Here is a 14,261-nt window from a genome sequence, read left to right on the forward strand (position 1 = left end):
GGTAACCTCACCTAGCGGTAACCTCACCAAGAGGTAACCTCACCTAGTGGTAACCTCACCTAGTGGTAACCTCACCTAGCGGTAACCTCACCTAGCGGTAACCTCACCTAGCGGTAACCTCACCTAGTGGTAACCTCACCTAACGGTAACCTTACCTAGCGGTAACCTCACCCAGCGGTAACCTCACCTAGCGGTAACCTCACCTAGCGGTAACCTCACCTAGCGGTAACCTCTCCTAGCGGTAACCTCACCTAGAGGTAACCTCACCTAGCGGTAACCTCACCTAGCGGTAACCTCACCTAGCGGTAACCTCACCTAGTGGTAACTTCACCTAGCGGTAGCCTCACCTAGCGGTAACCTCGCCTAACAACAGAAACACAGAGCTAAAGGAAAAATGGCGAAGCGTCAGGGAGACGATAATGCTGAATATCTCAAAAAGAAAAAAAAAAGAGCCTACCATGAAAGTCACATTCAGTTCTGCTTTATAAAAGAAATGGACAATGGGGGGGTCGCCCAAGTTCACAATGGTAAAAATGTGGGTCCCTCAAGAAAAAGGTTGGGAACCACTGCTTTAAGGGATCGCTTGTAACATTTTTTTTCATTTTGTAATCTCTAATTGCAGGTATTGAAAAGAGATATGAATGTGCTAACTTTGGAGAGCAGGGCATCACTGTGGGCTGCTGGGATACCTACAGGCACGATATCGACTGCCAGTGGGTCGACATAACTGAACTCAAGCCTGGAGATTACATCTTCCAGGTAATGTTTCATTGTTCTTATTCCCTAAATAAAGAATTAAATTGGCTACACACTGCAGCCAATAGAACTGGCCTTTAACAGCTTCTTGTTCATGTTCTCCCTCTCACAGATAGTAATTAATCCAAACTATGAGGTTCCTGAGTCAGACTACACCAACAACATTGTGAAATGCAGATGTCGATATGATGGCCATCGTGTGTGGATGTACAGCTGCCATAATGGTGAGACCCTGTGATGATGTGATGATATGGAGGGATATATCTACTGTCCCTTTAAATGTTGATGTCACAATCATTTAAACTTGATCCACTGTGATACTTGAGGTGAACTGTAAATGTAACTTACATTACATGTCATTAATAAGCACATGGGCTTGCTACATTGACTTTTAGTTTATAATATCGAGTTTTAAGAATATGAAATACACGCCATGACTTTGGTCATGACTCCCATCAGTAGAAATAATGTTGTACTGTCCAATGTAATCACTAAACACATAATGTATTTTGATCTGATATTTTGATTTCTCAAAATATCAGATCAAAATGTTGAGAACTACTGGTCTATTGCAGCTCTCGTCTGCCAGAGAAAAATCAACAACTGTCTTTTTTCCCACTGTTTTTCTCACAAATCAGCCTTTGCAACCCTCAACATTTATTTTATGGTTTGATTTTGGCCTTATATGCCCCCTCAAGTCCTTCAACTAAAAGGTGCCAGAGGCTTGATGTGTGAAAAATAAATACTAAAATGACTAAAACCACCCACAAAATGACAAAAAAAGACACAAAATGACAAAAAAAGACACGAAATGAGCAAAAAAAGACACAAACTGACCACAAAATGTTTTTTTTTTTAAAAAAGACACAAAATTACCACAAAAAAGACACAAAATTACCACAAAAAGACACATAATGACAAAAAAAAAAGACATGAAATGACCAAAAAGACTAAAACACATTAACACATGAACACTTTAACACAGTGGAGACAGAGCTGACTTCCAAAATGATTTGGCGACCCCCAGAAATCATCTTGCGACCCCAATTGGGGTCCTGACCTCAAGGTTGAGAATAGCTGCTCTATAACACTTTAGGGTTTGAATTTTCAAATTCTAAGTATTTTATTGAGGGCCCCATAAAGGGTTAAGTTTTATCTTAACCCCTGGTTCTCATGTGGGATAGAGATGGTAAAGCCTGTCTCCGTATGACTCTGTTGTCCCTGTGTGTCCCTGCTAGGTGGCTCATTAAGCACTGAAACAGAACAGACGTTCCCAGGCCTCCTCAACAACCAGGTGACCCACAGGTAAAGACCAAGCAGAGGAGAGGAGTTACTGGCTGCCCACCCCACCCGTTTCCCCACAGGAACACCATCTGAAGCCCACCAACCACTACCAGCTCCAGCCAGCCGTGCCCTGGGTGTCAAACCATCTTTTTATCTTCTCCCTCATCCATGATACAGCAGCTTCCTTCAAACCTCCAGCCCCCTCCTTCCCCCAGTCCAACAGAATATCTGATTCCCCCTTTAATCCACACAGGCAGCTCCATCTTTAGCTCTACTTCCAAGCTCCCTGCATGGTGAACATCAAGCTGTCCTGTGACTTTAAAAAAAATTAGCAATCAAAACTTGCTGGGAGGTGGTAGGTAGTTTACATCAGGTGCAACACTGAGGAATGACATCAAGAATGTGTCTTCTTTGAAGTGCAGCCCTTTAACAGAAGCCTGCTGCAACACCTTTTTTTCAAAGCTCACCCCGGAGAGGTTGGATGTTATTGCCAGGCTGCCTGAGGATTGAGAAGAATCATCGATTCAGCAGAGCTCTGTCTTTAGAAATAAATGCAGTATTCTTCCACTTGTCAGGAGTTTTAGACTTTAGTGCATTTTACACACTTAAGTCCACATACACTGAGTTTCTGTTACAAAGGCAAACTGAGCATTTCTTTTATATGTGAGTTATTTAAGCTAAAGTTCCACATCTTCGTTAAAAGTTTATGCAAAAAAAGTTGTGGCACAAGCAAAGTCCTTAAAAAGCAAATAGCCCTTTTAGTCTAGACGGAATTGTCCAAAAAGTGAAAGTGAGGAGCATTTATGGGTACAAGTCGGGAACTGGCCTACTTTACTTATTTCAAGGGTGCTGAATCCCAAAAAAATGGTTCCCAAGCGAAATTTTGAGTTTTTGACCTTCTCATTTGCATATCAAAATGGCGGCCGTTGGTCGTTGGACCATTTCCCCTTAGTTTTTTTGTAAGTAGGCAATCAAAGATGAGGAAGTTAAGTTTCTAGATCTATAGTCTAGGGTCAGAGCAAGGATATAGTGGAGGCTCAGTGTCTTTTTTATGTATATACATATATATATATATGCAAAATACAAACTTTTAAGGTGAAATTAAGCATTATTTGTGTCATTTTTTTAAGGCCAACATAAATATTCAATCAACATCACTTTTAAATGTTCCAGTTGGTATTTTGCATAAATATATATGTATATACATAAAAAAGTCACTGAGCCTCCACTATATCCTTGCTCTGACCCTAGACTATAGATCCAGAAACTTAATTTCCTCGTCTTTGATTGCCTACTTACAAAAAAACTAAGGGGAAATGGTCCAACGACTGAGCAAGATGGGCAATTTGGTGGCCATTTGATACAAATTAGAAGATCAAAAACTCAAAATTTCTCTTGGGAACCATTTTTTTGGGACTCAGCACCCTTGAGATATGTAAGGTAGGCCGGTTCCTGACTTGTACCCATAAATGCTCCTCACTTCTTATAGGAGGCCTTTATTCTGAAATCCGTCTAGACTATTTCTTAAAAACTGACAAGTTCTTGCCTGATTCAGCCAAAAGATGAATCCACTACTGCTTAAATATAACCGAGCGGTAACCTCCAGGCTGAAAAGTGAAGCAGTGCCTTAAAACGCCATTCTTTCTAATGGCCAGCTGGTGTTTGGGTGTCCATGTTTTTGTCTTAAAACTTTGTCTTGTGTGATACTAAACGACACTTTAAGGCATCTGCTCTTTATTTTTCCACCATGCTAACCAAGCACTTCAATCCTTTGTGGGAACTGGTGTTGAAAAGTGTGTTAGAAGTAATCTTAGTTAGATAGTCCAGAAATTATTATTTAAACAATTGCTTTAGGGAAATGCTCAGATTGACCTGTAATTTGCAATATAGTGTGCATCATCTAAGAGGTTTTAGTTTTTGACCTGCACTGCGCGATTAGCAAAAAGTAATAATAAATATGGTTAGTTAGGGCTTTTTCAAACTGACTCCCAGACATTGTCTCACTCTTTTCTTTTTATGATATGTAGCAATATTTTACTTTTGAAGCTAATGTGGTACCTCAAGTTTCTTTTCTCCTTGTTCAATTATCACACCTACCATCTTTAGAGAGCTATTTAACACCATCTAATCCAGAGTCAAACTGGAATTAAACAGTGTGCTCTACAGCCTACACATTCACTCTGCAAGTTCATATTTTATCGTCTTTAGGTTTTTGGATCACACTTCCTGTCTATGCTATGGGTGCTTTATCTTCATGGTGAACTTCTTCACATTTAGCAGGTGAAATCATGTTAAACTGCATAAATACCTGGTCACACCAGCATTTAACAGCAAAACATTGCAGCAATTTCAATGAATTCCAGCTGAATCACCATAATAAGTGAATTAACTTGCTAGGACAAAGTCAATCAATGCAATGTTTTTGTGGGAAGTTCAACTTTACTCAACTTTGACCTGCCAATTTGTGCCATGAAGCCATTCCAAGCTATATTTACAGTGTTGCATTTGAGGGGAAAAAGGGAGCTTGACAATCCAAAATTGAGGAATCTGTCGTAGCTAGCTGTGTTCCAGCATCCAATGTTAATGAACCTCCTGCGTCAGAGAACAAACTGTTAGAAAAATGTTTGCAGAAAGTCATGAAACAGGATGCGATGCCATAAATTACAGTATCTATGTCTTGTGAATAAACTGTGTGCAGTTGTTTCCTACCAGCTAAGCTAACAAGCTCTGGAGTTTGCTAACCGATCATTGCCAAACTCAGTAGAAGGGAAAGTTTTGTTTTCTCCAACATTTTTATTTGTCAAAATGGTGTAAAATGGTGAGCAAAATGACAGAGGGGGGTAAACCGAACAGTAAATAGAAAATATAGATTTTCTACGGGAGCTATGACTGACCTGGAAGACCAACCAGGAAACCTAGCACTTTAGCTAGGCAGCTACAGAAGTCCTGCTAGCCCTGATACCATAATCACTGTCACTAAACTCTTACAACTAAATCTTTCACTAAGGTGCATAAATATGTTTTATTGTACCACTTTCTGCAACACCACAGTTCTATCATCTGAGACACAACATAAAAGAAGACAAACGTTGAACAATCTCACATTAACTATCTAGTTACCTTATTCATATCAGGGTCGTCCCTATGTTCCCCGGGTCCGATGTTCCCGTTTTCCCCAAAAAGGGTCCTATATTCCCCTGTAGCAATACATACCACACTGCAAAAAAAGCCAACTTGTATTTTTTGGCCTAACTCAGTGATTTAAGTTGGTAAAACTTGGAAATATAAATTACTGACATTTAGGGCAATAATGTAAGTTAGCACAACAAAGGAAGCCAGTTGTCTGCTCAAAAACAAGTTGGTGAGTTGTTGTTACTTATATCTTTAAGTTGGGGTTCACAACAAGGGACAATAGTTCTGATAACTCTAATTTCTTTGTTGGGAAATGCGGTCATTAGCGAAAGCTAGCGGCTAACTGATGCTAGCGGCGCTGCTTGTTACAGCTACAAGAGTAGCCATTAGCGTATCAATGCTAACTCAAAATTGTGGTCACAACATTAGCTGACATTTCATAGCGGCGTTACAATCGTGCCAATTCAGCACATTGCAGAAGTTAGCAGAAGTAAGGATTAAAAGTTATTACAATGTAAAATTATAAGTTAGTACAGCTTACAGTTGAGTTGACAAAAATCTGAATTCAGAGTTGAGCAAACTCAAAAACAAAACTTAAAATATTTAGTTTAATTGTCCAACTTAATATTTTATTGAAGTTTGTTGCCTTTAAATTTTGAGTTCACCCAACTTTTCTTTTTTTGCAGTGCAGGGAGCACGGGACTCTTTTTCTGAAAAAGGCCTACGTAGGCCTATTTGCCATGGAATTTGGCAGTAATGGTGGAAAAAGGAACAGACCGGGGAACGTAGGACCCTTTTTGAGGGGAACATAGACACGCTCCCTTCATATTGTATAAGAATGGAGCTTAGTTTAGCTGAAGAGCACAAGGGCAGTTTGCAGGCTAGATGCCTAATTAGCTGGTTAGCTATAGCACATTGTGCCAATACCACTGCTAACAAACAGACCTACAGTTAGCTCAGCTTTCAATCAGACATGTAAGAGTCTACGGCTTGAAGGCTTAAGAGCATTTCTAATGTTCCCCCAAATAGCTTTTTTTTTAATTTGAAAAATATATAATAACAATTAACAGAAAAAAATCACTTTGAATTGTTCTTTCAGACGCTTCACTCTGTTACTATAGTTTGTCTTCCTTTCCAAGGAGCCAGAGGAGCTCAGATATCATCCTCTCAGAGAAACCTCATGGGAAAGCATTTCTCCATAGTTGCAGATATTACTTACTGTTACTGAAGCTCGTTCTTTTTTCTTTTTCTTTTTTTTTTAACAGTTTTTTCCTTGTTACGTAACAAAATTACGTAATGTACAATAATGTGTGTGAATCCTATTTTATTGTACCTTTTTTATAATGGTGCTATCAAACTGGTCCTCTGTTTTCTGAGGATACAGTACATGTTGAACAGCTACATTATGTATACTAACAGTATACTTGAACTGAGTGTAAGAAACTATGTGCTTTGTGTGTTAAACTATAATAAAGGTCTGAGTTATGGAGCAACCAAAAACTTACTGTTCAGTGTCGTTTATATTCATTTTTTATTCATTGTTTGTATTTTTTTTGCAGCATAACCATTGTTCATATACTGTTTTGTGAAATTTAGAGCAGCTGTTTACTGCTATTTAATGTTTAGCTTTTATTTGTTTTCTTTGCATCAAATGTCTTTTACAACTTTCCCTGAAAACCATTGTGTGACACTAAAAACAGATTAGAATGCAGAGGAAATCATAAAAATGCACAGAGGGACTCCAGCTAAGCACACTGCCATCAGCAGATGTCTTTGACGGAGGAAAAGATTCTCTTTTGTCGCTGCAGTTGATTTCCCGAGAGCCTCTGCTGTGGTTTATTTCACATGTTTACTTGAGGTGGAGAAAGAATCAGCTATCTTTGGCAATATGTACACTGCAACTCCTTCTCTATTAGACTTATTGCACATACTAAAAATGTGTCATGGTGGTTGTACATTAACATTTTCTTTAAAAGTACTTTTCAGACTTCAGCAGTAAAAATGGAATGTGGGCATTATTTTTCTTAACTACATTTAGGCAACTAAACATGTCGCATAAACCAGTAGTTCTCAACCTTTTTGAGTCGCGACCCCCAATTTAATGCATGTTGTCCGCGACCCCCGCTCACTGAACACAATCTCACATGCACAGTTCAGATCACCCAAAAAAAGAAACAAAATGACCAAAAAAAGGAAACAAAATGACCAAAAAAGACACAAAATGACCAAAAAAAGATACAAAATGACCCAAAAAAGACACAAAATGATCAAAAAAAGATACAAAATGACCAAAAAAAGACACAAAATGACCAAAAAGGCTAAAACACATTAACACCTGAACACTTTAACACAGTGGAGACAGAGCTGACTTCCAAAATGATTTGGCGACCCCCAGAAATCATCTCGCGACCCCAACTGGGGTCCCGACCCCCAGGTTGAGAACAGCTGCTCTAGAGGGTTAAGATGTAAACTAGTTTCTAGGTACCCACATTCCCATAAAGAACCCAACACAGCCTATAAAGTGGTGCAGCACTGACCACTTGTGGCCCAAAACAAGCATTGCACCTGTTTCTCTGTAGGAGAAGTGAGTTACAGTAAATGATATTTGAGATCCATTCATCTTTTATCTTCCATCACTTATCTTGTTCTCTGTCATGGCGTACTAGAACCTCTCCCAGCATGCTTTAGAGACGAGGGGTTCACTCCAGCCAGTCACTGGGTTTACTAAAGAAATCTACACTCATGATCTCACCTACAGGTAGTCTAGAGCAGTAGTTCTCAACCTTTTTGAGTCATGACCCCCAATTTAACATGCATGTTGTCCGTGACCCCCGCTCACTGAACACAATCTCACACGCACAGTTCAGATCACCCAAAAAAGAAACAAAATGACAAAAAAAAAGGAAACAAATTGACCACAAAATGATCAAAAAAGCCACAAAATGACCAAAAGAGACACAAAATGACCAAAAAAGACACAAAATGACCCAAAAAAGACACAAAATTACCAAAAAGACACAAAATGACTAAAAATAGACATAGAATTACCAAAAAAAGGAAACAAAATTACCAAAAAAGACACAAATTGACCAGAAAATGACCAAAAAAGACACAAAATGACAAAAAAAAGACATTAAGTGACCAAAAAGACTAAAACACAACCCACATTCCCATAAAGAACCCAACACAGCCTATAAAGTGGTGCAGCACTGACCACTTGTGGCCCAAAACAAGCATTGCACCTGTTTCTCTGGAGGAGAAGTGAGTTACAGTAAATGATATTTGAGATCCATTCATCTTTTATCTTCCATCACTTATCTTGTTCACTGTCATGGCGTACTAGAACCTATCCCAGCATGCTTTAGAGACGAGGGGTTCACTCTGGCTAGTCACAGCGTTTACTAAAGAAATCTACTCTCCTGATCTCACCTACAGGTAGTCTAGAGCTTCTTATCAACCCATCCTGCATGTTTCTACACTTTGGGAGGAAATGGAGAGAAGATCCAGCTGTGAGTCAAAGCTGCTTCACCAAACAAAAGGAGTGGTACGCGTCCATACCAAACAATCTTCTGTTTCCCCATCTGCCACACACAGATCTCATTTCAAAGCCCACTGGCAGAGGGGAGGGATGTTTACAGTAAAGTCCAATTATACTTTTCTGCCAGAGTACATCCAATAAACCATAAAGCCCATGAATTACAGTTGTCATAAGCACAGTCATTAAGAGCAGAGGCAGTAAGCTGCCCCAAATCTTTATGTGGTCTTTAAATTGCGGCTGCTTTCTCTGTAGGAGAACACGAGCTGTGGATGTTGGAGTGAAGCCAGACATTTCTCTGTTTGGGCAATCTGTTGTGCTGCAGAGTAAACTGAGCTGAGTCACACAGTCACAGACCTGAAACACTGCTGCTCCCTACGGGGACCTGAGGCCGTCACACTGCAAAAAAAGACACCTTGTGTTTTTTGCCTAAAACAGGGATTTAAGTTGGTAAAAGGGTCGTTCCAGAATTGGAGGACATTTTATGTCCCACCCATTAATTTTCAAATAAATCATGCATAACATTCCAAAACGTGCATTTGTGGTGAAAATTATAATTACTCTGAGACAAAATATGAATAGAGTTATACAAAAACTGGTTCCAAAATATTATTTAAAATGTAAAATTACTCTAAACACCCCCTAAAATTGCCTTTTTCTCGTGTCCCACCGTCTTGATGGCCAACATGCATGTCAAATAAAGTGGTTAAAATAAGGTTAAATACTTTTTTATTTTAATGATTTTGTTGATTTATGTATTTTGTAAGTGTAAAAACACTTTATTTAATCATAACATATTTTAAATAAAACCAATTTTGCATTAAAGTTGTGTCCCACAACATCCACGCAACCCTGTTACCAAAACCTTTTTAGCGGAGAAGAAGAAGAAGTATGAGACACATGGCACAAAAGAAATTGCATCATCAAGCTATTAGCTAATAGCATGGGTAGACAAAAGATAAGTCCTCTCTTGTATTTTTCATATTTTTTATATTTCATTGGCCTTGGTCGAGTGTGTCCCTCTAAGCAATGCGACCCTGTTACTCATATTACCAGAATAATGCAAAATATTTTTTCTTTGTTCCTTAAAATAACTAGGTTTGTTCTCAACCTTACAGTAACAGTACATTCCATAGCTAGCATCTTTTTTCTGCTAAACAGCTAACATTAGTACCAATTTGCAACCCTGTTACTGTAATGAGAGTAACAGGCTTGAACTACAGTAACAGGGTTGAATCTCTTTAAGTTCACTCAGAGGATTGATTTTTGAAGTTGCTTAAATTAATATATATGAAGTCTGATCTGAAACAAAATGTGTATTCAGTGTGAAAATTAATTTTTTTTACTTACTGCTTAAGGACATATTCAACAGCATTTTATGTAATACTTTTACAGGTTCCTGAGTATTGGTAACAGGGTTGCGCTAAGCAGGGCACACAATATATAAAATACCTAATAAAAAGTGTCACTTTGAGTCCTGAGCTGGACAGACATAATTATTTGATGGTTAATTACCTGTATTTCTCAAATATATTGCAAAAAATGATCAAATAGATAGTAAAATTTTGAAGTGTTTCGGTCAGTAAATTGTCCTCGAATTCTGGAATGACCCAAAACTTGGAAATATAAATTATTGACATTTAGGGCAATAATGTAAGTTAGCACAACAAAGGAAGCCAGTTGTCTGCTCAAAAACAAGTTGGTGAGTTGTTGTTACTTATATCTTTAAGTTGGGGTTCACAACAAGGGACAATAGTTCTGATAACTCTTATTTCTTTGTTGTGAAATGCGGGAAAGCGGTGAAATTCGGTCATTAGCGAAAGCTAGCAGCTAACTGACGCTAGCGGCTAACTGATGCTAGCGGCTAACTGATGCTAGCAGCGCTGCTTGTTACAGCTACAAGAGTAGCCATTAGCGTATCAATGCTAACTCAAAATTGTGTTCCCAACATTAGCTGACATTTCATAGCGGCGTTACAATCGTGCCAATTCAGCACATTGCAGAAGTTAGCAGAAGTAAGGATTAAAAGTTATTACAATGTAAAATTATAAATTCAAAAATCTGAATTCAGAGTTGAGCAAACTCAAAAAAAACCCCATAAAATATTTAGTTATATTGTCCAACTTAAAATTTTATCGAAGTTTGTTGCCTTGAAATTTTGAGTTCACCAAACTTTTCTTTTTTTGCAGTGCAGGCCCAGACTAATGTGCAGTGTCTCCTGTGAAACTGCAGCATTCACACAGGAAGGGAAGATCTCTTGTGATTTGCATCTGAATTTTCATGAATCTTCGATAGAGAGAAACCACGAGGGCTGAGTGCAAAAGCTGCCATAGATCCATGTAAATCTGCTTAACCATGCAAGACTATCAGAGGGCTTGAATTCTTCACTTATGGACTCATTCATTGTTGAGAATCCCAGATGAAAGACATATTAGGCAACATTTATTAATTACCTATTTCAGAATTTTAACTCTTAAAACAAGATAAATTAAAGCTGTCAGCAGTGATGAACTGGCCCGAGCAGAGTGCACTGCAATTATTTGTTTCTTACCAAGATAAAAAAAAAGTTTGATAATGTGTCTTGTTTTAAGAGTTAATTTCTTATTTTAAGCGTTAAAAATGCTTATTTCTAGATTTAACAACCTTAATTTAATAAAATCTTGTCAAGGTAAATTATCTGTCCATGCAGCAAGATCATTTCCCTCAGATTTACTGTTTTTATCTTGTTTTTAGACACCTTTTTTGCAGTGTACATAGGCTTTGAACTGCTGTCAGACTTGTCTTAGTCTCAATAATATAAACAGCATTCATGCTGTTAAGAAGTCGGAGCTGCTGGAGGCTGAAAAACTTTTGAAAACACACAGTTTCTTTCATTTGAAAAACTAAAGGACAAAAACCATATTTTCACTACACTGTAAAAAAAAATCTGTTTAATTTACGGTAAAATACCGGCAGCTGGGGTTGCCAGAACTTCACCGTAAAAAATACAGTGAGAGGGTTTTCGAATGTATATTTAAATGTAAATATCAGCAAAAAAATCTTATTTAGACTGAGTTTTAAGGTAATTGTGTCCTTGGGACGTTATGGTATTTCTTCTTTAATTTTACATGAAAAAAAATGTTTTCTACTCTTTAGAAATTTGTTCTATTCCTTGATTTACGGTCATTAAAAGCGTCTACTACGGTGATATTAAATTTTTAATTTTACGCCCTTTTTTTGACACAATTTGACAGCGATTTGCTGTAATTTCTACAAACATTTTTTACAGTGTAGGACACGATTACCCTAGAAATAAAGGGAGTATTTAGTCAAAATTACAGTTTTTGCTGATATTTAGAAAACCCAGCCACTGTATTTTTTATGGTGAAATTCTGGCAAACACAGCTGCCGGTATTTTACCGTTAATTAAACAGATTATTTTTTACAGTGTATGTTTGTGTTTTGGTCAGTTTGCAATCCTTTTCTATGTAAAATGGAGCAGTGAGCAGATTAAAAGTGAGGATCTTGCATATTTGCTCTCCCAACAACAGATGTTTGTTTGACGGTGGAGCTTTGAGAAATGTCAGATCTGGTTCTATGAGGCCAGTGACAGCTGGGATCATGGTTTATATGTGTGTGGTTGGCAGAAATAGAGGGCAGGGGGTCTGTGAAGCGCTTTTATGAGTTTTTAAAAAACGTTCTATAGCCAAAAAGAGCTGCTTCTTCCTGGTGTACTTTACATCTCAGAAATGTAACAAAGGTTATATTTTTTTCAGCCTCTCTGTGCAGGATCAGTTAAAAAAACACTATTTATTACAGTGAATGTATGGGAATTACACTATTTTCCTTGTAGCATTCCGAGGATGATTGATCAAATTCCCATATTTTTCTCTGTGGCATTCCTGATGATGACAAACTCTGGGAGGAAAATATAAATGGTATCATTACTATTATTATCCTCCATTAACACAATAACTTTAACAGTCAGCAGATTGGATTTCTGCAGAGAAACCCAGAAGACAGCGTGCCAGTCTGTTTCAGGCTCAGGTTGCAGAGCGGTGGGTTCTGTGTTTGTAAGTCAAATGAAACAAAAAAAGACAGTAATGTAATGTGAGAAGAAAAATCTTGCGAAACAAAAAGCAGTGATATAAGATCAAGAGGAATATATTAACTATTTAGATGCTACCAGTAAAGTTTTAGCAATAAAAATCTTGAAATAGACATTTTAAAAAACATAATCTTACCATAAGGAGCACCAACACTGCAAAAAAGCCAACTTGTGTTTTTTGGCCTATAACAGTGATTTAAGTTGGTAAAACTTGGAAATATAAATTATTGACATTTAGGGCAATAATGTAAGTTAGCACAACAAAGGAAGCCAGTTGTCTGCTCAAAAACAAGTTGGTGAGTTGTTGTTACTTATATCTTTAAGTTGGGGTTCACAACAAGGGACAATAGTTCTGATAACTCTTATTTCTTTGTTGGGAAATTCGGTCATTAGCGAAAGCTAGCGGCTAACTGATGCTAGCCGCGCTGCTTGTTACAGCTACAAGAGTAGCCATTAGCGTATCAATGCTAACTCAAAATTGTGGTTGCAACATTAGCTGACATTTCATAGCGGCGTTACAATCGTGCCAATTCAGCACATTGCAGAAGTTAGCAGAAGTAAGGATTAAAAGTTATTACAATGTAAAATTATAAGTTAGTACAACTTACAGTTGAGTTGACAAAAATCGGAATTCAGAGTTGAGCAAACTCAAAAACAAAACTTAAAATATTTAGTTTAATTATCCAACTTAAAATTTTATCGAAGTTTGTTGCCTTGAAATTGTGAGTTCACCCAACTTTTCTTTTTTTGCAGTGTACTTTCTCCGTGGCTTACAGAACATAACTGTGCACTCAATGGTGATTAAACATTTAAAAGTGTTAAAGTAATCTGTTATTCTGTCTCTGTGGGTGGGGGTCACTATCTATGCATGCATAATTCACTAACTGTGTATGTAACCTCTCTCTGTGTATTTATAGATAAATCATGCAAGATGCTTTGCTATTATGACCATGTGCTAATATTGTTGTTAAACTATTGGTTAACTAAATACATTTACTTCATCTACTTAAACTTTCTCTGCACTAATTAGAGTAAGATTCTATCATCACAAAAATATATATTTTATGTTTTATTGTTTCATTGCAATATCTGTGTCTCCAGTAATATCTCTGCAGGTCATATCAAGGCAGGAGTTTGTGATTAGAAAGTTTTGTTAACAGGTCACAGATATGGTATACTAAGCAGAGAGATAACTGTCTTCTCTGCTTGGTGACGTGACGTGTTCATGTATTGACTAAACTGACAAATCATCAGATCGAATGGCGGCACCTTCTGGAAGAGATCTACCTACATTCTTATTAAACCTCTGTTAGGATATAAAAATGGGTTTTATAGAAATTAGACTGGTTCAGACTTCATGAACTGATCAGCCTTTGTGTAATCAGGGACGTGTAGATTGAACCCAGAGACTCTGAAACTGCATATTTCTTGACGTATTGTAATAAAATGAAGTTAAACTGAGAACTC

At 37.6% G+C, this 14,261-nt stretch overlaps 1 protein-coding gene across 1 annotated transcript in view; it reads left to right on the top strand.

Moving 5' to 3' along the window:
- loxl2b (lysyl oxidase-like 2b) overlaps positions 1 to 2,154 on the top strand; it is an 85,730-nt gene extending 83,576 nt beyond the window's left edge. The window contains exons 12-14 of the mRNA XM_059338074.1: positions 623 to 759; positions 869 to 980; positions 1,995 to 2,154. Of these exons, the coding sequence (XP_059194057.1) occupies positions 623 to 759; positions 869 to 980; positions 1,995 to 2,065 (320 nt within the window). The 3' untranslated portion in view covers positions 2,066 to 2,154. The remainder of the gene's footprint in view (positions 1 to 622; positions 760 to 868; positions 981 to 1,994) is intronic.
- Positions 2,155 to 14,261: the final 12,107 nt, after the last annotated feature.

This window comes from Centropristis striata, chromosome 7 (genome assembly GCF_030273125.1).
Source record: "Centropristis striata isolate RG_2023a ecotype Rhode Island chromosome 7, C.striata_1.0, whole genome shotgun sequence".
Lineage (NCBI taxonomy): Eukaryota > Metazoa > Chordata > Actinopteri > Perciformes > Serranidae > Centropristis > Centropristis striata.